Source organism: Athene noctua, chromosome 1, assembly GCF_965140245.1.
Source record: "Athene noctua chromosome 1, bAthNoc1.hap1.1, whole genome shotgun sequence".
In the NCBI taxonomy this organism is placed as follows: Eukaryota; Metazoa; Chordata; class Aves; order Strigiformes; family Strigidae; genus Athene; species Athene noctua.
The window spans coordinates 73,633,347-73,661,304 of NC_134037.1; the positions used below are offsets into that span (position 1 = coordinate 73,633,347).

The 27,958-nt window shown below is 43.7% G+C and overlaps 1 protein-coding gene across 2 annotated transcripts; it reads left to right on the top strand.

Moving 5' to 3' along the window:
• The first annotated feature begins 5 nt into the window (after nt 1-5).
• LRP11 (LDL receptor related protein 11) lies at nt 6-23,978 on the top strand. 2 transcript variants are annotated; one of them, XM_074896567.1, is made up of 7 exons: nt 6-605; nt 5,256-5,419; nt 11,628-11,769; nt 13,839-13,964; nt 14,732-14,944; nt 22,179-22,280; nt 22,546-23,978. In XM_074896567.1, the coding sequence occupies exons 1-7, from the start codon at nt 65-67 to the stop codon at nt 22,698-22,700; spliced, it is 1,443 nt and encodes a 480-aa protein (XP_074752668.1). In that variant the 5' UTR covers nt 6-64; the 3' UTR covers nt 22,701-23,978. The 2 variants fall into 2 exon arrangements, with proteins under 2 accessions (XP_074752668.1, XP_074752667.1); XM_074896566.1 differs by having other exon boundaries at nt 9-605; nt 5,253-5,419.
• Nucleotides 23,979-27,958: the final 3,980 nt, after the last annotated feature.

Consider the following 27,958-nt stretch of genomic DNA (forward strand, 5'->3'; position numbering starts at 1 on the left):
GGGAGTCTCTCCCGCCGCTCCCGCCTGCGCGCTGCCGCCGCCGCCGCCGCCGCCGCCTGGGGCCATGGCGGCGCTGGTGCTGGTGCTGCTGGCGGCGCTGGGCGGGCGGGCCGTGCTGCCGGGCGGGCGGTGCGCGGCGCCGCTGGCCGACCTGCGCTCGCAGATCTCGGGCGTGGAGTCGCTGCTGGAGGAGTTTCGCCGGCAGCTGCAGCAGGAGGAGCCGGGCCCGCCGGCGGCGGCGGCGGGGGGCGGCGGCGGGGAGCGGTGCGGCGGCAGCAGCAGCTTCTCCGCCAGGCCCGACTCTATCATCCGCACCAAGGACTCCATCGCGGCCGGCGCCACCTTCCTGCGGGCCCCCGCCGCCGCGGCGGGCTGGCGGCAGTGCCTGGACGCCTGCTGCGCCGAGCCGCGCTGCACGCTGGCCGTGGTGCAGGGGCCCGGCCGGCCGCGGGGGGCGGCGGCGGCGACGGAGCTGGGCTGCTACCTCTTCAACTGCACGCACCGCGGCCGCCCCGTCTGCCGCTTCGCCCCGCACCGCGGCTACAGCACCTACAGCCGCCGGCCCGCCGGCCTCGCCCCGCCGCCGCCCGCCGCCGGCCCGCCGGGTAAGGGGCGGCCGGGCGCGGGCCCCGGCCCAAGATGGCTTCGCGCGGGGAGGAGGGCGGCGGCGGCCGGGGCCGCGCCCGGGGAGCGGCGGCCCGCGGCGGGAGGGAAATGGCGGCGGGCGGCCCCCGGCGCGGGGGCAGGCAGGGCCGACGGCCGGGCCCGCTCGAAGCGGCGCCGCCGCCATTTGCCGCCCCGCGCCGTGGGGCCGCTGGCGAGGAGGGGGACAGGTCCTGTCCGTACGGTCTCCCCGGTGCAGGGACCGGGCCCCCGGGGCATCGCCCGCGGGAGGTGGGGACGGGGAGTGCCGGGGGGAGCCGCGCCTGTCGGCGGGGCCCCCTGGGGCGGGAGAGGCGGCCCAGCCGCGCCGGAGGGTGCAGGGGCTGCGCGGGGTGGGCGGGTTTGGAAAAGCCCGTCCCTGGCCCCCTCTGACTCTGTAGGGCCCGTGGCAGCGGCCGTGGCAGCGGGCCGGCCGTCGGGGGCGGGCCGTCGGGATGGGCCTGGTCACGGACACCGCACCCCCGGGGGTCCCGGCGGGTCCCGGCTGCACAGATGAGGTTCCCCAGGGGAGCTGCGGGTGCTGGGCGACCCGGGGAGCGTGAACCTGGCTACGCCAGGGCCTGGTGCCGGAGCTTGAGAGCAAGCGCATGGCCGGGTGCTGTCCAAAAGTTACCACCTAAACGGGCTTCTCGTTCACTTAATTCAGAAGTTTTCCTGCTTAAGAACTCTAGAGCTAGACTGAAGAAGATCCAGATATCTCAGCAGTTGTCCAGAGGCAGCATGGAGACTCTATAACTGCCTCTGGAGTCTTGTCCACATGAAAAGCAGCAGTTTGTTCAACCCTGAAACGTATTTAAGAACAACATAATCCAGAGCAAGCAGCTGTAGATTAAAATAAATCTGGATTTCAAAATTTGGAGTCTGCTTTCTAGCATCTGCTCCAAAGAACTTACTCTCCCTCCCTCACCTCCTGTTGTTAAACAGTTGCATCTTAATTCATTTTGTCTTAATTACATTACCTTCTGTTTACAATACTTTCCTACATGTGCTTTTCTTCATCTTCTTCAGCGATGTATCTCGACTGAAGTAAATCAGTCGCTGTATGCAACATGAAGGGGTGGTGTGAATGAAAACTGTGTGTCCAGATGGCACCTGCTGTTACTGCTCCCTTGGCAGGGGAGGCCTCAGGCTGGAGGTCCGTCCAGTCCTGCTTGTCCTAAGAGAATGCCAGCGGGAATTCCCAGGAAATATGAGAGAGTGGGAGCTCAATTTTTAGAGGAGTTACAATGCCTAAGTATTTTTTACAAAGTGCATGGGCAGGTAAACTAGAGCGCTATAGGGAGGAACTTATGGCAGTAAAGATGAGGCAAGCTTAAGACACCAGAAGAACCCAAGGTATGATTGTGACTTTCAGCAGGGAAAGGTATTAGTTCCCCAGTATTATTTATGTAGCAACTTTTGGGTAATTGTGTTTTATAACTCTGTATACACTTGCAAGATATGAAGGCTTAAGACTAGATTTTACATCCAAGTCACAGAGAATTGGGTTTCTTTAAAAATCTCTTCAAATGTCCTTCATTTTGAACTTCCTTAATTCCATTAAAACCTGGTGCTAATGTAGAGTGCAGGTATGGCATGATATAAATAAGACTATCATGCAGATGATACTCCACCTATTAGAAATCTTGAATTCCTTGAGTTCTTGAATTCTGGAATTCTTGAATGCCTTGCCTTTTTGGCAGCTTTCATGACCGTCAGCACTGGGCTTGCAAGGCAATTTAAATTCCTAATCTGCAAATTGCTCTGTGTCCTGTTGGGTTTATTTAAAAGTCTGCCTAGTGGGTGATGGTGGTATCGGAAACAGGGGATTATGACTTCTTAATGCAATTACACTGGAGCTGAAGCAGAGCCACAAAGGAGAATGAACTTTTATTCAAACATCTGTCAGCCGTGACATAGACCAGGAGAGATAAAATTAAGATTGAATTATTTTGATGTCTGATGTTATGTTGCTACTGCATTCTTGAATTCTATTGAAAAATTAATCTGGACAACAGTGTATCATCACAGGACGATGAAGGCATGTCTCTTTTCCCTTATGTCATCCCATGATTGAATTTAGGAAGTTTAGGAAAGAGCTTTTCATTTCTAGATTCTTTCACAAGGGGATCACATTTTACCTGGTTTGGGTTGTTGTTTTCTATTTTCAGGAGTACTATGGTGTTGAGACTTCTACTGTTTTCTTTTTGATAATTCCAAACCAACATTTATCCATAAACGCAGTGTCCTCATAATTCCAAAATATTCCTGAGCATATATACAGTATACAGTGATCTCTAAGGTGTTGTGGTTTCATTTATGTTAAGGATCTTCAGTAAACCAAGTCCAGTTGCTTATTTAATTCTGGAAGCAATTAATGACAGATATGTATTTCTCAGATCATGTGTATCTCTGTGCAGTTCCAGAACAGTCAGTGGTGGGATGATTTTTGAGACTGAACATTTCAGTGTAAATTCAAGTCCTTCACTTTACACCCAGTTTATGCTGGTTTGGCTGTAGATTTACTTTGCACTTCCACGCAGTTTGTGCTGTGTGAACAGTGAAACCCTATATCCCTATACTGAAAGAGGAGGTAATTGTTTTTTTCTTTGCTAGGCAAATTTTAAAATTTTTCATGTAGAAAGAAAGAGGACTTAAGTGCATCACTAGAAATGTCTGACTTCCCTTCTGTGCTACTCACTAGTGGCGAGCAATGGGAAGATTCAGCATTAAGGTAAACAAATATCAAAACCATTGAGAAATCAGCAGTGAAATAACCTTTTATAACAAAGCCCTCATTCAGACAGCTAGCTTGCAGCTTCATTATTTGTAAGCCAAGTCTGTATAAAGGATGGAGGAAGCAGAATAAATTAAGCCTGCCATGTTCCACCCTACCCCACCCCACCCCCTGCAAAGTAAAGTTGCAGCCCCTTTTGTACAAAGCAGCCAGCTCCGGCATCTCAAAGTGTTGATCTGGTATATCCTTATTGCTTAGGGCCCAGGGGAAGTCCTCCTGCAGGGCATTGATCAAATCATTTAAACCAGGCAGGTGACAGGAAACCATTTTTCAAGGTGGAAGTGAAAGAATGAGTTGTGCTGTTTCAGATCCAGGTCAGGCTCTTCTTGGCGGTGATCAGTAAAGTAAATAATTGTGTGAAAGCTGTAGGTAATTCATATATACCAAATAAAAGTTTCCCTGGCATCATAATGATGGTGTTTATTAACAATGAGTGCGACTTTTTGCACCTAAATGTTGCTTTTTAAACCTAGTTGGTTTTGAGAACTGAGTGTATACAAATTAGGCAAAGCTTCCTGTGCCAGCTGGATGAGCAAGAACTGTTTCATACTTTCTATTATTAGACCCTGTTTTCAGTTAGTTGGACATTTTCCTAACTTAAGGCATTTGCCTTGAAATTTTCTATGTCTAACCTACTATTGAGAAAAACAAGAAACAAAAAGTTTGCTGTTCAGTCAGTGATAAAAAATTGCCCCACTGTTCTGATGCGCTCTGTGCCTCCAAGCAAGTTTTTGAAACTGAAGAGGAGTATGTGCAAGGGAGAATCCCTACACTGATGGGGAAGCGTCTTTTCTTTCCTTGTGCAGCTCTGCCCATGCTGAATGAAGTTACAGCCTTGTGTTCAGTAGATGCTTTTCTGAGCTTGATATCCTTTACAGGATATCCTTTGCAGAGGCTGAAGAGCAGAAAGGACCCTGGCACTTCAGGGTGCCAGCAACGTCCCATGCCCAGAGAAAGAACGAAATTTGAGCAGAGAACTCCAGAAAGATACAGTCTTGTGGCTAAAGTTGTCAGATGCTGACCTGTAGAACTAGATTTTATCCCGCTGTCTTCCCTGCCACCACCTGAAGGTTGCAGAGCAAATGATTCAAACCACTTCTCACAGGTCATGTCAATTAACGTATCATGGGCTTTGTTAGTCTAACCTGAAAAACTTGCAGTCTGATTGGCAAAAGTACTTAGTACTCACAATTTTAATCAATAAGAATTGTACTTCGAATACAGCAAAACGCTACAAATCCTAAATAGTCTGAAAATCAAGCTTTGAACGTCTTAAATTAGGCACTTAAAATCAGTGGTGATTTCTGATGATTTTTAATCGTGTGCACTCTTCACCGGGATGCCATCTTATGTTAAATAAGTCTTTCACTCCTGTAATAATGTATTATAAAAAGAGACTGAAAGCCTGTTAAGTTATGCAGAGTGCTGTAAAAGGTGTGCAGTGACTGCCATCTGAATATGTAATATATGTAATTCGTATTTAAATCCACTTTCCTTAGTTCAGATTTAAAAACTACACTGATGCTAATAATCATATTTGTTGTATTAGTGAAACATCCATGTACATAGAGAGGTTTTCTATACCACGTGCTTCTAATGTAGCAGTTATTTCCTGAAGACATCATTGAATATGGAACAGTTAACTAAAATTTAAGTAGATATTACCTTGCTTAACAAAATGTGCACTAATGAATGTGTCCCGTCTTTCAGGAAGTTGCACAGTGGCAAATCAATACCTTAAGAAAAAATGTTTTATATAAATAATCACTCAGTTTCCCCTGATAAATAACTGAGCTTCTCTTTTTTATTGAAGAAGAGGAAGAATATGATGAGCCTCCACGGTGCAAGGCGGGACAAGATATTGTGCTGCAGTCACCTGTTGACTGGGTGCTTTTGGATGGCCGAGAAAGTTCAGATGACCATGGAATTGTGCAGTACGAGTGGACACTGCTGCAAGGTGACTCATCGGTTGAAATGAAGGTACAGGTGCAGTCTCACATGGCCAGTTACTTGCAGATTGTTGTATTCATACAGTTTTAAATGTAGAGCTAAAAATATTAAATGTATTCAAATGGATATGGCTACCAGGCACAAAAATTAGGATGACTGTACAACTTAAGCATTTATTTCATAGAAATATAGAGCAGCCCAGGTTGGAAGGAACCTCAAAAGATCATTTGATCCAACCTTTTGAGGGACAAGGAGAATAGCTGAGATTATCTGATCTGTCCAATCACATCTTGAAAACCTCCTGTGATGGGGTCTAATACCGTGTCCCTGGGGAGTTTGTTCCAGTGATTATTTCTAGCAGTTTATACAGTTCATCTCAATCCAGGGTGGCGTGAGCCAGCCAGCAGCAAACAAGTAGATGCTAATGCTCTCTTTTGCCATTGTTTGTGCTCATTGCACTTGTTTTTCAGCTTCTGTGATCCAGGTTAGAGACACCTCAGTCATTCAGTTAGTAAAACTAGTAAAGTATTTTCACCAACAGTCTTCTGACAATGCTTATGGAGAAATTGCAAAGAGTTGTGTAAAGTAGACCTTATGAGACAGCTTGGGATACTATTTTATTATATCCATACAATTTCTGCTGCAGCTGGGTTTCAACTTAAACCATCAAGAGAGGGATTCTCCATCCTACCCTTCTTTGTCTATAGGAGCAAGCAGAAAAGGAAAGGAAAAATGTCTCAAACCCGTAGAGTCTACTCACAGTCTGTTCACAACCCATAATATTCAGGGATGCTGGGAACTCCACCTACAGCAGGAGGGACATGTAAAGGGGAGAGGGTGTTGACCATAGACTCTTTCTGTGGCTGAAATGCTGCCAATGGATAGGAAGAGTTTAAGCAGGACAGGATCAGCAACAGAAACAGTCCAAAACCCAAGAGGCCATGTGTGCCAGTGCCACCATGAGCAGTACCTGACAGTTGCTACTTATGTCTGCCCAGCTCAGTCATATCAAAGACAAAATACCAATATCAGCAAAGTTACTCAAGATATGTAATGATGGAACAAATCAGAGTTTTGCCTAACACCAAAAAGCTAGTTAAATGCATTGAAACCTAACATTGTCATTCACGGGAAAATCCAACAGAGCCATTGGTTATTCCTTAGTCTCCTGGAGGGCAGTGTAGGTAATGTGTAGGTAACTGAAGATCACCATGTCACAGTTGGGAAACATGCTTCTGGGTAAACCCAAAGAAGACAAATGGATTTCTCTGGTGAATAGTTAATGAAATTTATGCACAAGTAACTTTATAAACATGCTCCTTGCAGAAAACACAGGAGGGCTATTCAGAAGTATTAGTTAAGCCAGTGCTGCTTGCTTTTGAAGGTTCTATCTTCTACTGCAAGATCCACAACTTTGGAAGGGTGACTACAGTCAGCCAGTTCTGAATGACTTGAGGATATATTGCAATTTGAAAGTGTTATGTCAAAGATCGCTGTGAGTTTATCGTCATTTATTATTTTATTGGCTTGAAAATTAAAAGGTCAAAAGGGTTTGATAGGGAATGTGAACAGCATACTACACAGAAAAGATTGAAACAAAGCTTTAAGAATAGTTGCTAGGTATCATCTAGATAAAATGAACATTTTATTATCAAGAGTTATTAATCTGATCCTTTGCAGCATTGTTTTCTTTAAACAGCTGTTAAATACTCTTTAATCTTTGGTGAGTGAACCGACCAGAGAAGGTGCCCTGCTGGATCTTCTCTTTGTGAACAGAGAAGGGCTGGTGGACGATGTGGAGGTTGGAGGCTGACTAGGGCACAGCGATCACAAAATAATAGAGTTCTCTATTATTAGAGAGGTCAGGAGAGAGCTAAGCAGGACTGACATCCTGGACTTTAGAAGGGCTGACTTTGTCTTGTTTAGGCACCTGCTTGAAAGGATCCCCTGGGAGACTCTCCTGAAGGGTATAGAGGCCCAGGAAGGCTGGGTGCTCTTTAAGAAGGAAGTGTTAATGGCTCAGGAGCAGGCGGTCCCCAGGTGCTGTAAGAGAAGCCGACGCCAGAGAACACCACCCTGGCTGAACAGGGAGCTTTGGCTGCAACTCAGGGAGAACAGGAGAGTTTACAGCCTTTGGAAGAAGGGGCTAGCCACTCACAGTGATTACAGAGAGGCTGTGAGGCTATGCAGGGTGGGAATCAGGAGGGCTAAAGCCCAACTGGAAATTAATTTGGCCTCTGCAATCAAGGATAACAAGAAAAGTTTCTATAAGTATGTCAGTAGCAAAAGAAAGAGCAGGGAGAGTCTCCATCCCCTGCTAGATGCAGGAAGAAATTTGGTAACAAGTGATGAGGAGAAGGCTGAGGTCCTTAATGCCTTCTTTGCCTCAGTCTTTAATAACAAGGTTAGTTGTATTGATGAAATCCAGCCTCCACAGCCAGAATACAGAGACTGGGAGAACGACCCCCCTGCAATCCAGGAGACAGTCAGTGACCTGCTGCATCACATAGACATACACAAGTCTGTGGGACCGGATGGGCTACACCCGAGAATGCTGAAGGAGCTGGCTGGGGTGCTTGCCTGGCCACTTTCCATCATTTACCAGCAGTCCTGGCTGACCGGGGAGGTCCCGACAGATTGGAAATTGGCCAGTGTGACGCCCATCTATAAGGAGGGTCGGAAGGATCATCCGGGAAATTACAAGCCTGTCAGTTTGACTTTGGTGCCCGGGAAGCTGATGGAGCAGCTCATCCTAAACACCATCATGCAACACATGAGGGACACCCAGATGCTCAGGCCCAGTCAGCATGGGTTTATGAAAGGCAGGTCCTGCTTGACAAACCTGATCTCCTTCTATGACAGAGCGACCTGCTTATTGGATAAGGAAAAGGCTGTGGATGTAATTTACCTTAACTTTAGCAAGGCTTTTGACACCGTTTCCCACAGCATTCTCCTGGTGAAAATGACTGCTCGAGGTTTGGACAATTGCACACTTTGCTGGGTAAAAAACTGGCTGGACGACTGGGCCCAGAGAGTTGTGGTAAACGGAGTTAAATCCAGTTGGCGGCCGGTCACGAGTGGTGTCCCCCAGGGCTCGGTGTTGGGGCCACTCCTGTTTAACATCTTTATTGATGATCTAGACGAGAGGATCGAGTGCACCCTCAGTCAGTTTGCAGATGACACCCAGTTGGGTGGGAGTGTTGATCTGCTCGAGGGTAGGGAGGCTCTGCAGAGAGACCTGGACAGGCTGGAGCCATGGGCTGAGGCCAACTGGAGGAGTTTCCATAAGGCCAAATGCCGGGGGCTGCCCTAGGGCCACAACAACCCCCAGCAGCGCTACAGGCTTGGGGAGGAGTGGCTGGAGAGCTGCCAGTCAGAGAAGGACCTGGGGGTGCTGATTGACAGCCGGATGAACAGGAGCCAGTAGTGTGCCCAGGTGGCCAAGAAGGCCAATGGCATCCTGGCTTGTGTCAGCAATAGCGTGGCCAGCAGGGACAGGGAAGGGATCTGACCCCTGTACTGGGCACTGGTGAGGCCGCCCCTCGATTCCTGTGTTCAGTTTTGGGCCCCTCACTACAAAAAGGACATTGAATGACTCGAGCGTGTCCAGAGAAGGGCAACGCAGCTGGTGCAGGGTCTGGAGCGCAGGTCTTACGGGGAGCGGCTGAGGGAACTGGGATTGTTTAGTCTGGAGAAGAGGAGGCTGAGGGGAGACCTTATCACCCTCTACAACTACCTGAAAGGAAGCTGCAGAGAGCTGGGTTTGAGCCTCTTTAGCCTAGTAGAAAGTGACAGGACAAGAGGGAATGGCCTCAGGTTGTGCCAGGGAAGGTTTAGACTGGATATTAGGAAGCATTTCTTTCCAGAAGGGGTTGTTAGGTGTTGGAATGGGCTGCCCAGGGAGGTGGTGGAGTCCCCATCCCTGGAGGTTTTCAAGAGTAGGGTCGATTTAGAGCTTAAGGATATGCTGTAGGTGAGAACTGTGCTAGGCGAACAGTTGGACTAGATGATCTCCAGGGTCCTTTCCAACCTAGATGATTCAGTGATTCTGTAATCTGTGATGTAGTAATATATCTAGAGTAAGACAAAAATTAGAATTATAAAATGTAAAGTTCATGTTTTTACATTTACTCAAAGTCACTCCATAAAACAGAGACAGATCGTATATCTGTTTAAACTTGCAAAATTCACAGTATGGTGTTTTCTTTATATTTGATAATGGAAGACAGATTTGGCATGCATTCATGGTTAGATAAACACTTTTCTATTGTGTTCAAATGAGCAGGGATTTCTCCTACAGATATGTACCCTGATGATTATCCATGATAATTTAATTTTTAGAGTTGAATTAATAATTGTGATTTTTTTCGTACAATCTTCAGTTGCTGTCTTTTGCTGTCCTGGAGTTACTGGATTTCATGTCACTTTCTTAGAAAACGATATACGAATCCATACGAATCCATAGCTACAAGGGAGAATGGGACTATGTTTAAACAAGATAAAAGGCAGCTGTTGCACTGCACTTATGTAGCAAAGAATAAATAGGAGGCAGAGGAAGGGGAAGGACTGCTATAAAAAGATCTTATCGTATTGTAGAAGGAAGCCAGTGGAAAATTTTTTTTCTATTGTGACTGATTATTGCTTCTTAGATAATTTGCTTCTCAGATTGCTACCCACACGCTGTAGCTGCACAGTTCCATGACACTTAGGCGCAATTATGGGTTGGTTATTTTAAAATGCTGATTATCTAGAAACTTACTGTATAGTTTGAGCCGAAGCTTTTAAGTAAGCAGGTACAGTCAGGCGTTCTTCAGGGCAAGACGGAGATAAAAAGGAAAGCACAGAGATCTCTAGGAAGAGTGGCGGCATGTTTGGAAGTCAGTGTCATTTCTCTGGCTCTGCACTGAGAAGAGAGTTGGACTCCATGGCTCATGAGTTTTAAATACCATATTTGCTCTCCCAACAGTCATAGTGAAGAGCAGCAGGTGTTTTTTAGAGCATATTTATTTCTGTAATACACTAAAGAATAAAATTCTAAGGGGTCATATACTCCATCAGGAGGTAATCAACAGCATGATCAGACAACTGACTGTATTTGTGTAACTAGAAAAGGAAAGAAAATTCAGTTAGGAAGTTCAGTTACCAGATTTATCAATACACCCTGCTATAAAGCTAGGTCTAGGACTCTGTTATCATATTTGTCAAAAATTCCTATTCTCTTTTCGACATAAAAATAAGCAAACTAAAGATCTTTATTGAATGTCGGTTTTAATATTAATTGCAGAGGATTTTAATGTACCTTTATAAAAATAGACCTGTGTGCTTCATTTGTACAAATGTGCTACATGTCCAGTAAACCTGCAGCACTTTTTTGTAGTTACTGAAGTATGTGTTACTGAATTCTCAGACAGCTGGAGTTATTTGTGACTGCTAATTGTCACAAGTGTAAAGAAAGTTCAACATTTACAACTACCACACTCATTTTATACAGACTTACTTCTAAATGACCATTGTACTAGTAATACCAGTTTGGTACCAGTTTTAAATGATCATAAAATAAATATTTTATTAATTTCTTAATGATATAATCCAATTCAAGTTGTTTCTGTATTTGTATCACATGACTTTCTGAAACCTAATGTTTAGGTCATTTACTATAGATGAACTTATTTCTGGTTTAGAGCAAGGCATGGAAGTTCAGCGTGGGGCATGGAAAAATTCAGCCAGCAATTTGTAAAACTTGTGACTACATCAACTGTCGTACCGGATAGAGAAGGACAGCTTTATTAATAAAGCAGTGCTAGCAATCACCTTATCATAAAGCAATATGTAGCAAAAGTAACTTATGTGGATACATGTATATTGTCTACAGACTAACTTGGTAGAGACCAAAATAATATTTTACTGCCCACCCTCTAAAGTTACATTTCTAATTACTGAAAAATAGAGTTAAATGTATGTTTCCATTTATTCTCCAGTGCTAAGATCCATAGCTCCAGGTAACTGTACTATGAAGAACAGTACATAAATGTTAAGTGTGTTTATTTTTAAAATGGATGCCAAAAAAGGATCAAAACATTACATGTTGATACACATGCTTGAGTGGACTGGCTAGACTTAAGAGAAGTATTTAATCTGCATGAAAAGCACTGTACAGAAATGAGCTTCCTATTCCTAGAAGTTTATGGATGGATCCTTTGTACCGATATGGGGTTTTTTGCTGTGTTTCTTTAATCAGGTACCACAACCAGGAACACTGAAACTGTCTCACGTTCAGGAAGGCGGGTATGTTTTCCAGCTAACTGTGACAGACACTGCAGGTCAGCGGAGCTCTGACAATGTCTCTGTGACCATTCTGCCCATGGTTCATTCTGCAGTAGGTGAGAAAAATGACTGGAGCTGTTGCCTGTGTGACACCCAGGGTACAGTATTCAGAGCAAGGGAGGCAGAAACTGTATTCTCCATTTCCAGTGTTCTATTTTGCCCTTATTCATTACATAACGAATTACATACTTCAGCTTTGAATTGCTGTTTCAAAGTGAGGAAGCAAGGAAGCATTACTTGTTTGTTAGAGCAATAATACTTTCAAGCATTTAAATGTTTATCCTTGTATTGATAATAAGCATGCAGGGTTGGAAAATTAAATACTGCCATATGTATCAGGCACATCATAACAGTTCATTGTATTGTCAGATGGTGCGTTCAACATGCCAGGGCTTGTGCTATAGGGAAGACCCAGTTAAAATCAGTTAGTAGTATGTGTGAGGCACACACTAATAATAATACTGACTTAAATCTGTAGTCTAAAAGATGGGATGACTTCTTGTTTACATGCGTTTAAGCTTTTCTGTGTAATGGTTGTTATCAAAGCCTTATGTTACTGGGCAAACTGGAACTGCAACTGACCCATTTTTTTAACCTCTGAGCTCAAGGAATGTGTAAAAAGCATAAAAGGTAGAAAGGAAGTTACATTTTGGTGGCTGTCATTTCTGTGCTCTAATGTAATTACTTCTAATTACGTTGTAATTAGCAAGTTGCTAATAGAGATCTGCTGCTCTGGCACAAAGTAAAAGGTAAATAGCATTGCCACTATCTTCAGCTGAAACAGTGAAAACTTTGCTCTGCACCGGTGCAATATGTTTACATGAGAGGGTAGTCCTTGTGACAATAAATTGGTATTACAAACCCCCAGTTATGAGTCTGCTTAATAATGCCTGTATTCCAGTAATGGATGATAGAGTTGTATTCATTAATGTTTAACTCAGTTAAAGCAGCCAGAGAGGTTTGCTGGTTTATTTATTTGCTGCTGTGGGTATTTGTGGTATCTTTTGGATGAAGCACATGGATGATTTGATGCCTTTTTTCTAATTCCCCAAGTACATTTGCAATTAATGTGCTACTGCTACAGTTAAACCAATACAGTGCCTTAATACGTGCAAGACCTGTGCTATTATTAGTGCTGAACTTTAGGAGATGCATTTTCTAGGTATGATTTTAGGGGTTTTAAACAGGCGCCTGCGTTCCTGCCATACTTTCCTTAGCATTGCGCAGCTTTGTGGTACATAGCAGGATAACAACCAAAGGCTGTGACTTCCTTATGCAAATCGATTTGCTGTTACAACATGAACCAAACACTGAATTTGATAGTGCTTTACAAAGCAATGAACGACACCACTGTTGGAAAGACAAAAGCACGGATGTAAACACTTGTTAATTACAAGGTCAGAATGAGATTCAGGAAAGCTTTGAATATGCAAAAAGAAATGTCCAGGGACACTCTCCATTTCCAGGTGGACCTAAATATTAAAGCAGGCAGCAATCAGTTCTTTCTCATGAAGGTCACTTGTGAGACCTTGTGCATAGTCCTGTTCTGGCATGTGCTGTATAGGAGTCAGTGAATTTTTGATGTAAATAAATTATGAGCATTCTTTTAGTATTTTAAATAGGTTGTAGAAAGCATGCCATAAAAGATCTATATGTGTGTATGTAAAATAATGTCAAAAATACAGAATGGTTACGTAGTAGGAATTATGTGTTGGAGAGATGCAGTTACAGCCATAGAGATTTTATTTATGTATTTTCAGGACTGTCTGGGTCTTTTAAGCCTGGGAAGATCTCCTTTCAGCTTAGTCCAACAGAGTTTGAAGTGCTGGAGGGATGTTGCACAAGGTGTAAGATGCAGCAGCCTCCAGACTGAGTATTCCTGTAGTAAAGAAATTGCCAGAATAGTCATGAGGGTGGTAGGAACAGCTATTAGCTATATTAGCTTTTGTGTCAATATAGCATCATATAGCTGGGCCTGGTCCTTCTTCACCTTTCTGACATGTTTGTGGTCTTTCTTGACACAGCATAGTTTTGCTTTTTTCTTGGTGCTGCAGATTTTAGTCATTGACTCAGTATTTACTGCTTGGATTTCTCTTTTGGTAATCTGGGAATTGTTTTTCAACAGCCTGTGTTGGGGTTTGCTCTCGCTACCAATTTATCTGTGATGATGGCTGCTGCATTGACATCACCTTTGCTTGCGATGGTGTGAGACAGTGCCCCGATGGATCGGATGAAACTTTCTGCCAGAACTGTAAGTGCACCAGGCCACAGTATAGATTGTTCATTCAGGCTGCAGTTACTTTCACAAAGGGGAATGATGCCCTTTCTGTGGCCTCTCTCCCTGTGAGCAAGCAACTTGCTCCTGCCATAGAGCCTTTCATTGGTAATAGCACATGGGAAAGTTTAATGCCTGCATACAGCAGATGCTCAGAAGTTAACTCCCTTTTCTTCAAAGAATATCAAAGCTGTCAGAGGTCCCCAAATGGCAGATTTGTGTTAAGAGTTCTCAACATTTAAAAGACCAGTTCTTTACTTGCATGATGATTCTAGAAACAATGAACCTGGTCTTGATCTGAAAGGGTGTCTCAGAGGTATGCTTCAAAGTGCAGTTACACACCTTGCAAGAATCTGAAACACCGAAAATATGAGCACATAGGGGAACCAGCTGACTCACCATCAGTTTGTTCACTTTTGTTAGTCATCCTCAGTATGTGCCCATGCTCAGCTAAGTGAACAGAAATCACCAGAGGGTGAATTGGCACAATGGCTAACCACCCTTTCACTGATATTTCAGTTCTGGATTTCACTGTAAAGCTCGAGTATACTCTTGCGTAATAGCTGACAGTGGGAAATTGGTAACTTGCTATGCTACGTATCTGGAACTCATATTTCATCATACGTCTGAACCCGAGGAAGTTGTTTAGCCTGCCTCAAGGTCCATATCAGAGGTCTTCCATCACACCACTCCCATTCCCTTCAATTCTGTACAAAATTCGATTTTTGTTTCTATTAACACAGTCAGCCCAGGTCGGAAGACAGTGACACATGCAGCTCTTGGCACTACCCAGCAAAGGACGGTAGGACTGATTGAAAACACAGATGAAGACATCTCTGCAGAAAACACCCTGAAAGCCACTGCCAGAAATCAACCGCTTCTCTCAGTGGATGCAGACATGTCTAACCAATCGCTTTCTCAGGGACCAAAGAAACAAATCAGTGGATTTGTGCCAGGTAAGAACTGAAATTTAATGATTTCAATAAATCATTCTCTTTAAAGGAAGAAAATGTCTTGCACCTTAAATTTATTTAAATTGTCTTTTGGTGCCTGGCTAAGAGTAAAAATTTACAAATGTAAAAATTACAAAAGAAACATGTAATAATTAAGTTACAAGTAGGTATTGCTTTATCATTGTCAAGTCTGGTTCTTACTGGGCGCAAAAAAAAAAAGTTAAAATGTGGAAATGCTAGGAAAAAAATACAGTCTAAGGAACAAAACATGCAGTGAGCTAAATACCAATTCTGACACAGGTTCAGTTGTGTAAGGTGATGTACAAGGCTCTTCAAAACCTGTAGGGCAGTACCTTCAGGACAACATAACAAAGTACCGTTCAACCTGGCTGAGAGTAATTGCTTTTTTCCTGGTGCTAACCGATGACTACTTCTTTACCTGATGTAGTATCTTGATTATTATGGGCACTTTTTTTCTGAAGTGTGTCTCCAGGGCAGGAGAAATCTTTCATCACTGCAGAGAAGGCTCAGTCTTTTGTAACAATTGGTGTGTCTTTTAATGTTCCTGCTGGTGAATTAAAACAATCTGAAATGGCAATTGAATGAAAGCAAAACTGTGTGCAAGAAGCCTGAAATGAGTACAAGACCTCCCACTTTTATTTCTTTATGGTTTAGACTGATTCTTGCTAAGACGCAGCTATTTATAAACAGCTTTATCTTGTTACAACAGAGCAGTGCTCAGTGCCCTCTGCTGCTGACTCTTGTAAAGGGCACTTCCCTGGTTGGCACTTTGATGTTTCTTCAGATGCTTGTGCTTCATCTGTAGAGACCATAAAGGGAGTGAAAAACAATGTTCTTCAAGAATTTGACTGCCTCGGTGAATGTGTAGGAACTGATAGCAAAATCCTCTCTCAAATGTTTCCCCCTTTTCTGGCAGTGTAGATGACCTCAGCGCTCCTTATTGGAATGACTTAAAATTCTGAAGTCTGCCCCAAACCCTTATTGTTTGCATAGTCCTGAGTGACATCTGATACAGGGCCACCCAAACTAAACATCAAATTGCCAAAGGGCATTGCAGGCTCTGATGGAAAGTCAGCTGCTAAGTAGGTCTCAAAAAACGTTGGGTTTATAAATCCAGAAGTAAAACCAGAATTGAGATGACCAACTTTGGCAACCTATAATCAGAGGTTATAATTAGAAGTGCATGTGAAAGCATGTCACTTTTGTATAGTCATTTTCTGTGTTTATCCATTGCACAGTGACTTGCTCACACCGGTTTTACTCTCAAGGTAGCCTTTTGCACAATAGAAAATAAAAGAAATTAATATAAAACTCAAAAAAAGTGATAGAGCTTCAGTGATTAGTGTACTACCAGAAGCTGTTGTAAGCTTTTTAATTTTAAAACAGACGACATTTCTACTGACCATGTCTGGTTTTAATTCCTGTGGTTTTAATATTGCTCTTTTGACAAGGCTCAGTCAGAATTTAATTTCAGTTAAATGATACTTAAGGATTTTGTTGTAGAATAGAATGACCCAGTACTTACTGATCCAGGAGCCCAACACTTCTAACCAGAAAAGCAGCAAACAGTGCAGTGAGTTTTAGAATTGCCTGTGGATCAGTTCCAAAGAGAATGCACGTGATGGGACATGAAGAGGTGCTAGCTACCTGGATCCAAAGCGCAACTGCCAAAATGTGCTCTGACTTGTTGTCTTCTCATGCAGACAGTTCAACTCTATAGGAGTCATATGCTTGTACCCTAATGATTCCCAGAGGTCCAGAGAGGTTCAAGCCCTGCCCCAGTGGCAAGCACCATAGTCTTTATGGAGCTGAGGAAAAAAGCATCTAACCTATTCCTAAAAAATCCATCCAGATCCATTAATTAGGTTTTTTTCCATCACTGACATCTCAAGGAGGTTACAGACCAAATCTAATCTTTAGCTGCTACAAAAATGTGAGACAGAAGCACTGGAGCAGCTTCATGAAGCCCATCTGGAAAAGTGTTCAGGGGGGCAATAATTGCTAGATGTATTTTTTAGGAAAGGTAAGCAATGCTGAACAGAAATCTTACCAGCAGCCTCAAAGGTTCAGCAATTCCACTGGCAGAAATCCTGTTCTGGGATGGACTGTCTTCTGAGACAGTGCCGGACCCACTGCTGATGCCAAGGCAGAACCTGTGCCTCCGAGTCACACTGTAAAGGTCTTTGCTGGACCAAGACAATAATGTGGCTTGTTGGCACAGAGTTGACTTTGCAAGCATCCAGGCTCCTGATTATTCTATTATAAATATTTTTTTTTAAATAAGCTTTAATGATTTTAATGTCAACATGGTGAAAAGCTGTCTACTTAAGATACATGTTAAGGAATATGACTTTACAGTGGCAGCACAGGCTTCAGCTTTTCACTTGGGAATGCTCCATTCAGGGCTACATTTGTCTTAGTTGGCATTTTGCAGATTGTCATGGAAATACAAGCTGGGAAGGAAAATGTAATGCATTTAGAACCAGTGACTGCATGGCAGAGCAAGAGAAGTTGTTAATATTAAGGGTAATTTACCTACAGGAGAAAGTATGCGGCACATTCTAGGTGGCTGCTAGACACAACGCTTGATACAGTAGCTTTCAGCTGACTTTTAAAAACAAGAAGTTTTTCCCTAGAAGTTGCAGGACTGGGAGTTGCTTTTTCTTTTTTACATGTGTTTTTATTACAGCGGTGGTTACAGTACCAATAAAGACAGGTTCCTTCTGCTACTTACCTCCCCATAAGCAGATTTCATCTCTGACAATCCAATAAAGATGTCCAGTAAAGGGACCTTTTTGTCAAGGACTGTAATATTTATCTGTTCTCCCTTTTAAAAGGAGCTAGGCTAAGCTGTAATGTTTTGGGCTGTGGGATAGTTCCTTGCAGCAGTAATATGAGCTTTCTGCCTAATAGTAGGGAAAATTTGTCCCAGAATCCATTTTCTCCTAAATTTCCTTTAAGTTGCTTTCTTTACTCCAGTAGCCCCTCATGTTTGGCTCTGACTTGATATAAACTTTATAAGGATTTACACTTAAGTATGAAAATATGCAAGTCCAAGGTGAGGACAGTTTAAAACTTCTACCTGACCCAGCAGGGGATCTATTCACAGTAAAGAGAAAAAAAAGGCAAACCAAAACCCAAAAGTCATTCATTCATTCATTGTTGACAATGGATGAATCTTGTTCTGCACCCTTGCTTCCCCAGTGGGATTCCTCTACAGCAAGTTGACTCCAGGGGAGCACCAAGCCCAACTTAGAGATAGTCTCCTCCGGCACTCAGGGCATGGAGTCTTCTGCAACAGACTCATCATGGTTTACTTTTGCCTAAGCTGGAAGGCCAAACATTTTCTCCCATAGTTGGGAGGAGATGCCAGAAGAGGCATTTGATGTCAATAAAGGGGTCCTTTCCCTTTGCAGACATACCTCCATAGTGAAGTAACCCAGACTGCATCTCCTCCAAAGGCCAGTGCACCATTGCTGCATGGCTGCCTCTGAAGAGCCCCAGTGTCCCTCCTAGGGAAGCTCTCAAGCCCAGCTGCATATTCTGGCACTGCTGCACTTGTAAATTAATATAGCAAAAATATAGTTGCAGAAAAGCACATTGGAGTGAGCAGTGGGCTGGCTTCTAAGCAGCAACAGCCAGTCTAGCAAACACGGTCATGCAGGCGGGTTGAATTCACAAACAGCCTGAAGATTCACTCCCCAGTATAGCCAACTCAAGTGTATAAATCACCATAACAGCTTTGCATTCCCCTGGCACAGGGTCTCTGCCTCTCCCCAGGCTGCCCACGCCAGCTGTTGTGCAGTACTGTTCAGAGCTGGGATTACACTGTTTGACTGAGTGCCCAAGCCTTAGTCATGTTTTGCTGCAGAGGCACTGACAGCAGTAGCCATAACCTAGATCATTAATTTAGTGTAACTGGAAAAGGCTATAAATTGCAATTTCCTAGGCACGGACTAGAAAATTAAAGTGAAAACAAAATGAAATGCACATAACATGCTTTATGTCAGGCTCCCAAACCTGTTTGGGGAAATCTCTCTTTGTTTTCTAGTTGCTAAGAGAATTTAAGCAGTCTTGACTCTGATAGCCCCTCCAGTCTTGTAAGAACAGCCACAAGTCTTTTACAAATGCCTACAAGCTTTATTGAAAGGATTCTGTTATTCTTCTACCCTTCCAAAATTTTCCCGCTAAACTTCTCTGCAGCTAAATTTGCCAAATGTCATTACAAGCAGTTGACTTAAATATTCCCTTTACTCAAATGGCAGGGAAACAAACTTATAAAACATCCAGCCTTGTCATACAGTCTGGAGCAGCTCTAAGAAGAGCCAATGCCTTTTGGGTATTTCCAAAATAAAGACAAATACTCATTTAATTTCATTTAGGGAAGACAGAAGCAGAAAACAGCTGCTGGCTTTGGTCTCAATTACACTGAGGTTATTTTGCACAGCTCTGACACCATACAGGTACCTTAAAGCCAGTACAGTTTACACTTAGGATTTCACAGAATCATGGTTGGAAGGGACCTCAAAGATCATCTAGTCCCAACCCCCCTGCCACAGGCAGGGACACCTCCCACTAGACCAGGTTGCTCAAAGCCCCATCCAGCCTGGCCTGAACACTGCCAGGGAGGGGGCAGCCACAACTGCTCTGGGTAACCCCTTCCAGTGTCTCAGCACCCTCACAGTAAAGAATTTCTTCCCTATATCTCATCTAAATCTACCCCCTTTCAGTTTAAAACTGTTACCCCTCACCCTACCACTACACTACCTGATGAAGAGTCCCTCCCCAGCTTTCCTGTAGCCCCCTTTAAGCACTGGAAGGCCGCTATAAGGTCTCCCCAGAGCCTTCTCTTCTCCAGGCTGAACAACCCCAACTCTCTCAGCCTGTCCCCATAAGGGAGGTGCTTCGGCCCCGGATCATCTTCATGGCCTCCTCTGGACCTGTTCAAGCAGGTCCATGTCCTTCTTATGTTGGGGGCCCCAGAGCTGAACACAACACTGCAGGTGAGTCTCACAAGAGCAGAATAGAGGGAGAGAATCACCTCCCTCAGCCTGCTGGTCACACTTCTCTTGATGCAGCCCAGGATGCAGTTGGCTTTCTGGGCTGTGGGCAGACATTGCTGGCTCATAGTTTTCCATCCACTAGTACCCCCAAGTCCTTCTCTGCAGGGCTGCTCTCAATCCACTCATCTCCCAGCCCGTATTTGTGCTTGGGATTGCCCCGACCCATGTGCAGGACCTTGCACTTGGCCTTATTGAACTCCATGAGGTTTGCAGGGACCCACCTCTCAGGCCTGTCCAGGTCCCTCTGGATGGCACATCCCTTCCCTCCAGCATGTCAACCGCTCCATGCAGCTTGGTGTCATCGGCAAGCCTGCTGAGGGTGCACTCAGTCCCACTCAGTCCCATGTCACCAACAAAGATGTTAAACAGCTCCAGTCCCGATACTGACCCTGGACATTGAGCTGTTGACTGCAGCTCTTCAAGTGAGACCATCCAGCCAATTCCTTATCCACCAAGTTGTCCATCCATTAAATCCAACTCTCCAATTTAGAGACAAGGATGTTGTGCAGGACACTGTCTAATGCTTTGCATAAGTCCAGGTGGATGACATCAGTTGCTCTTCCTTTATCCTCCAATGCTGTAAGCCCATCACAGAAGCCCACCAGATTTTCTGGGCACAGTTTGCCCCTACTGAAGCCACATTGGCTGTCACCAGTCACCTCCTTATTTTCCATGTGCCCTAACACAGTTTCCAGGAGGATCTGCTCCATGATCTTGACAGGCACAGAGGTGAGACTGACTGGCCTGTAGTTCCTTAAGTCCCCTTTACATGTCAGAACAACATAAAGAGCCTGAATGAGAAGGAAGGCTGCAGCTTTTTTCTAAGACATTTCCTAGCAGTTAAAGTTAGTGTTTATGCACCCCTAGCCACAATGGCAGGTCAATAAAGCCACAGCTTGTGAGGCTGTGTTGTGCCTTAGAGTGGGGATGTTAGCACTAACCTGATATCAGGTTCGATGAAACAATTTAAGCTTTAATTAATGGTCGTGTGTATTCGCAGCTGCTTCTGACAGGGATGTGTTTTGCAGTACTTCAGAGCTGCTGGTGATGGGTGGGAGTTACACATGGTGCATGTTCCAAGCTGATTGACTTAAACACTTCCTTAACACCCACCACTATATGCAATTCCAGTTAAAACGTTTCACATTCATATTTTACAGATCTTGTAGCATAGTATGTTTCCACTGGCATTGGCACAGTTCTGTGGGCTGCCAGGAAATCCATCAGGGCACAAGGAGTCCTTCAGTATTTATCAGTAAAAAACAAATATAATTACATTTAAAAACATGGGTGTATTTCTGATTTTTTGTGAGAGTGTGTTGGCGGATTAAGCTGTCATTCTTGCATGAAGTGTCCCTGTAGCTATTGGTGTAGGACTTCAGTGGGAGGGCAGGAGGTGGGAGTCCCAGCTGAGTTACTCTTTGCTCCTGTGAAGCAGAACTGCAGCCACCTGCACTCCCAAGATGAACACTTCTTGGCAGCAAACTGTGTTTTCTTTTCTCATGTAGTCACAATGCTCTGCATCTTGTGTACTACACAAAGCTGAAGTGACTCCAAGTCATCCTCTTTGAAATGTCTTACCCATATATTTTTATGTCTTCCAAATACTAAGTTCTGCATTTGTATGTGCCAGGTAACAGGCAAAATTAAGGTAATTTGTGTAGCCAACCTATAGGTTTCCCACTTCACAGGTTCAAAGGGTAGACATCAACATAACTTGAAATGGCCTCATTTCCACCTATATATAACTGTATATAGCTATATATATATACACATAACTGTATGTAATTGTATATATAACTACTATATATAGTAATGTTTTAGCTCAGATTGGTCCCCATTACAAATCCCATCACTGAAGTTTGTAAAAGAGAATTTATATCCATCTTTTTTTCAGTGGAAAATGACCCACTTGGGTTTGGTTGAGATGCGTTGTGGTTCGCCATGCTAAATTGAATATACATTTCAGCTTTAGTTTTGCAGAAGTTCAAAAATTTGAGTTATACAATAGGAGTCAGAAGTTCTTAAACTGTGGGATTGTTTTGTTTTCTACATGTAAGTACTTTCACATTATTTAATGCTAGTGTCCTGTGGTTAAGACTTCCTGAGTCACTGAATTGCAATATTCATTTATCTTGCTTGATTTTGTGCAGATAACAGTTCCTCAGGGAAAAGAACAGATAATAAAAATGAGAATGGCATAATGGTGCCAAAAAGAGATCAGCTTGGAGGTAGTCGTCCAGTCCCAGAAACAGGTAAGACTGACCGTATGAATTCATTTTGATTTATGTTGGGTTTTCAGTCAGGTGCTATAGATCCAGATACTATAGTCAAAAATTGAATAACGTGCTTCCATATTCTGAACTGTTCCTAACTTGTATGATCTTACAGCATGAGTTGCTCCAAATATTAGCACTGAAGTGATAGACTAGCTGTATTGTGAAAGAAAAATTTCAGGTTTTTCTCTACCAATTTCTCACTGTATTAAATAAAGTGTAATTTCTCTTAACCTTGTTGTAGGTGCTGTGTTACCCTTAGCCTTAGGCTTGGCCATCACTGCTTTACTGCTGCTTATGGTTGCTTGCAGACTGCGTTTAGTGAGACAGAAGCTTAAAAAAGCTCGACCCATTACATCTGAAGAGTCCGATTACCTCATCAATGGGATGTACCTCTAAAAATTGGATTTAGGTCAGTTGTTTTCTCCCCTTTCTCCTGTGTCCATGAACCTCTGCCTCTATAAAAGGACCAAAACCTTTAGTTAAGTTTCAATTGTAGAAGCCTGTGAGATGAGGAACGTGTTCTTCCCCTTTGGTGATAAAATAAAAAAAGCAGGTAGATGCCTGGGCTCAGAAAGTAAGAAGCGTTCAGGCTCCAGAGACTAGCTCCAGTTGGCTCTTGTGCAGAAGACACTGCAAAGTGGGGACAGCCCAAACTGGACATGAGGTGCCCTTGCCCCACTACCCTCCGCCAGCAGTTGGTGTGCTGGCCGTGGCAGAGTGTGCCACGGGGCCAGGGCGCTGCAGCAGCTGAGGCCCAGCAGCCCTGGCCGAGGCGTAGAGGGGGCCTGTGCTGCCCTGCTCCTCTCAGCGCTGCCGCCACTCCGCTCTGGGGACTGGGACGCTCCAGACCAACGCGTTACTTCACTGCCCAGCAAAGAGACTGATTTGTGCACTTTCCACTTGATGCTTTGGGAGGATTTTCATTTAAAAATTTGTCTTGCTTTGTTAATTAAAAGCAATTGCTCTAAGCACCAGCTTTTGTAATGAAATTTGAGATTTAAGGAACAAAGCATCTTTTTTTCATTTGTAGTTTAAACCTCTGTACAGCTAACAGAGAGTCATGCTTCCTAAATGCTAAAATGAAAAAATGCAAGTCCTCAGTGGATGAGTTTGGACTTAGCAGTGCTCAACAGCAGTCATGTGTGATCCCAGAGCTATGTGTCTCCTCAGAGCTCAGGGCTTGTTCAGCTTTTTCCACCCTTAGCTTGACACCTTCCACAGTGCGAGAGAGCAGCACACAGTGGCTTTTACCTGAGACACTGGAGCGTAGGATTCCTGTTGGTTATCCCATAGCTTCCTGCAAAGCTTGAAAGCTTCGGTGACCTGCCCTCACCCCAGCGAAATTCTTATAGAATTAGAGCAAGTAATTGGTATGTGTGAGTGACCTTCAGATGTGTTAATAGTAAAATGTGTACAGTACATGTTATATATACACACATATATACACACACCCCCCATGCTGTCTATCTTGTTTGACTGTCCAAGGATATCACATTCATCACGGGTCCCAATAAAAAGAGGCAAAATGAGGCATGCATCTTTTTGTATGTCGTCTTTTGTACTTCAGTAACTTTGAGTCGGCAAGAACATTCCACGGTATACAAATAGTTCTTCAAGTTGCTCGGTCTTGATTACTTTATGTAAAATAGCTCTAATAAACCTATTTTGTTCTTATATTTCTTGAATTGCCTTTATTTTCAGCTACCAGCTAAATTTTGTGCTACGAGACTGTAGCATGAGAACAGACAGAAGTACATTCCTCCTTTCTGTGAAACAGCCCTTAAAGAAGCTGGAACGGGTATGGTGGGGGGAGATGCTGAGATACCTTGTTTTAGGAAGAACAGGGCATCTACCTCCAGAATTTGTCTCTCAAGCAGTACTGGAGCTGAGCAGGACAGCAGTCACAGAGCTGGCTGTCCCAACCACACAGGGAGTCTGGTTGTCAGTGCTTCTTGCTCAGAGCCCTCCTGCCATGTTAGGCAAAGTCTGGTTATTAGTACTTCAGCATCACACTGGGTCCTGGAGACCTTCTGCTGATGCTGCCCATTTCTAATTTGTCACGGCCTCTCTTCCATCCCAGCCTACAGCAGGCATGGCAAATAGCCCAAGACCCAAAAGATGACATTTTAAATACAGCCTTCTAGGAAAGACTCACTGCCCATCTAGTTTTTGGGGTATTATTTCCCATCATTGAAATTTGTTTGGGGTTTTAATTATATATCTAATTCTCCTTCACCATCTTACCATAGCTGCAAGAAAAGTAGTCTTTTCTCACCGCGCTCATAGTGCTCCCATTACTGAAACCCATTAGCTGGCACATAGCCAGCAAAACAAAAGGTTTGGTTTTGTTCTTCTGGGAAGGACAACAGTTAAATCCCACATGGAGCACAAGCCAGCAAGTACAGCCATGGTGAAAGAAGCTGCCGGGCTTTCCAGTTGCTTTACCTGACAGCAGGCTTTGTTGCAGTGCTGCTGTGAGTAGAATCAACCTTCATGGATTTCACATATGACAGTCAAGAATAAACACCTCCAAGCAGAGCTGGAGTGAGAGCCGCAGACAGCAAGCGTTGCCCAGGAGTCTAGCTATCGCTATGTTAATAGTTGCCACAGTATTCCCAGGGACTCTTCCTAGGAGGGGAGATGGTGACAGTTGCTCCTGTGCAGACCACCAACCTGAGGCATGTTACTTCTCGGGTAATCGCAAACTCCACTACTGGACTGAAATTAAAAAAGTTTGTACCCTACCAGAAAGCCTGGGTGTTGTCAGCAAGATGAAGAACAAGACAAAGTTAGCAAAATAATAGATTGGCTTGGCAGCCCCTGCAATTAATGCACACTGGTCTCAATAACATGTTTTAATTTAATAGCTTTCACGCTGTTTGATTTTTAAATAAGTGATCCTGAACTACTGCGCCAGAGCACATCTGAGCAAGAGCAGAAGTTGTGGCCAGACACCCTTGCCAACATGCTGGGGGTGCTGCCCCCTTCTCTGCTGCTCCCAGCCGCTGCCTCCTGCTAACACCACTTGTGTAGCCCCTTCGCAACCACTCCCAAGGTCAGGGCTCTCTCTCCGATTGCAAAGGAGCACTATGAGCAGGCACTGCTTCTATCCCATCTTCACATCTTCATGGTCACATTGCTAACTGCTTTCATGGCTTCTCACGCAAACTTCAGGAGCTTGGGAGTTTATAGAGTGTTTGTGCTGCTCCAGAAGTCAGATACTCTGTGTGAAAATCATTGCTATTTGAGGTCTGTCCTAAACACTGACATGTATCTATTCACACACCGGGAAATATGCTCAGTCCATCTGTTTTCACTACCAGCTTGCTTTAGACACATAAGCAGAGAATACTGATTGCTCTGATAGCACATACCTGTGGATATTACTCCTCTGTGTATTAGGAGAGGTCATTACAGTTTGTTTTGTCAGTATATTTTAATGTTGATCAAGGTACATATTTCAGTTAGATGGCTTTTTATATTTTCAATTGTTTTACTGCTCAGACCACTTAAGGGCACAAATTATTTCAAAGTAATAGGCAATACCTACCTGAGTTTTATCCATAATTCAAAGTCAGTTTTCTTCCATAATGTGGGTTGCTTGCTGCCCACTTCTGCAGGGGATTCTAGACTGAACATCCCCACTGTAGTCTTTCCCATAGCACTGCAGGATTATAGCAGGGGGAGTTCCAAAAGCACATTTGCAAAACAAAAAGGCTGAAACAGGTCAGTGCAATGCTCCATTTGCTTTTTAAATCCTAGATAAAGCATAAGAGTTTCAGTCTCAAACTCCACAGAACGAGTCAGCAGCACGCACCAATGGCAACACAAACACGCCACCCCAAAACAAAGAGAGAGCCTTTCTAGTAAGCTCCAACAGAATTCACAGTCATGCATCACTGAGGTCTACACTTGCTGCTCTCATAAGCATCAGGAATTGGGATTTTTCAGTTTCTAATAGCAAAAAACTAAAGAGTAAAAGCAAAGGAAAAAGCTAGAAAAGATTCAGACACAGCTGGGGGGCATAAAGACCAATCATAGGCAATGAACACGTAGTAATTAGTATGAAAGAGCCCATGACACAATCGGCTTGACCTCAATAACAAAAGGGAACCATGCTATAAACAGAAGAAAAAAAAAAAAAGGTAGAAATACCTTTACTATGTATTTTTCAACTAATAGCTACTTAAAACAAGTCAGAAAGTGAAAATGTAAGGCTACAAATACATTTGTAATACAACAGAAACATTTGCTGAACATTGCACTTTGCGCTGGAGCTCTAAAACACAAAGTCTAGAAGGACTGACTCAGTACACGAAAGCCAGTTCAAAAACAAGTTTTTAAAGATACCTGTTAGAATTTTAATTTTTGCATTTGTAAGGCTCCCAGCTGGGTTTTACAAACCACTGATAAATCAGTGAAAAATGTACCTTGAGCAGGTTGAGAAACAACAGACAAGGCAAAAAGGTTCAGTGCTGTGAAGGACTGATAGACAGCTTGCAAGGATGTCCTCAGCTGTTCAGCCAACAGAAATGTTTAATCCCATTTTAAGAGGGCAGAGCAAGAAATTTTAACATAGTTCTTCACAACTACCAGCTTCTAATGCATAAAAGAGACTCATTAAAGATAGCTAAATTCCAAACAAATGACTGAACATAGATACAGAGGGAGCAGGAAACTTGGATGGGTGCAGGACTGGAAAGGATTTGAAAGCAGGCAGCACAATGGAAAGCAGGGACTATGGGAAAAGCAACCCTGAAGGCTAATTCCATGCACAGGATATGACAATCCTGTGGCTGTCTCTATAGCCAGAGGAGACAAGGTTCTCCTAGGCAGGTGCTCTGAATCACCCACTTCTCTAACCACAGGCCTTTGAGAGTGTCCTCCTAGTCCATAAGGCACCTGAACTAGAAGTTACTGATTAACCTCAGATGTCCCTTCTCCATTATAGCAAAAAGATTTGGCAAAACATGGTAAACAAGATACTTAATCTGTTCATGACAAGCACACATAAAGATGCAAACATATGCCTAAACATGGCCGAGAAAAGGACTTCAGCTCCTCAGTAGCATCAGGGAACGTTTTCAAGAGTATCTATCAGGTCAGTTCTTCAGAACCAGATGATGAAAATGGCTGGACTACAAAGAAACATTGAAAGATCAAAGGGAGATCTCTGAGAAACTCTGTCAACAGTCTTTATGAAAATAGTCTGTTGTTGCTAAAACAGTTTTGTTAAAAAGGCACGGAATTAAAAGTCTCTCAAGTTTTCAAGTTTGGTGTGATGAGAAACAAAGCAAGTTCTTCCCATTTCTCGTTCCTGAAGCTTTCAAGCAATTTTTAACAGGCAGCTGGATCTCCTCCATACATATTTCAGCAATAACTATGTCCATTCAATTCATAATTTAAAGAAATATGATTTTAGTTCCTGAGCACATTCTGCTGAGCATCTCATTAACACCCTGCCAAGAGTGTGAGAGAACAGTAACAGCCTTTCATAGGAAAGCTCAGAATGCATCAGCTGCGTTATGAATTTGTGCTGCCTATAAAACTACTACCTGGAACAGAAAGCAGCCCTGTGTGTCAAGGATGAAACGTGAGAGGTAAACGGGTCAGGTAGAGGAAAGTTTATAGTGTCTCTGCCTGCACAGGGCCAA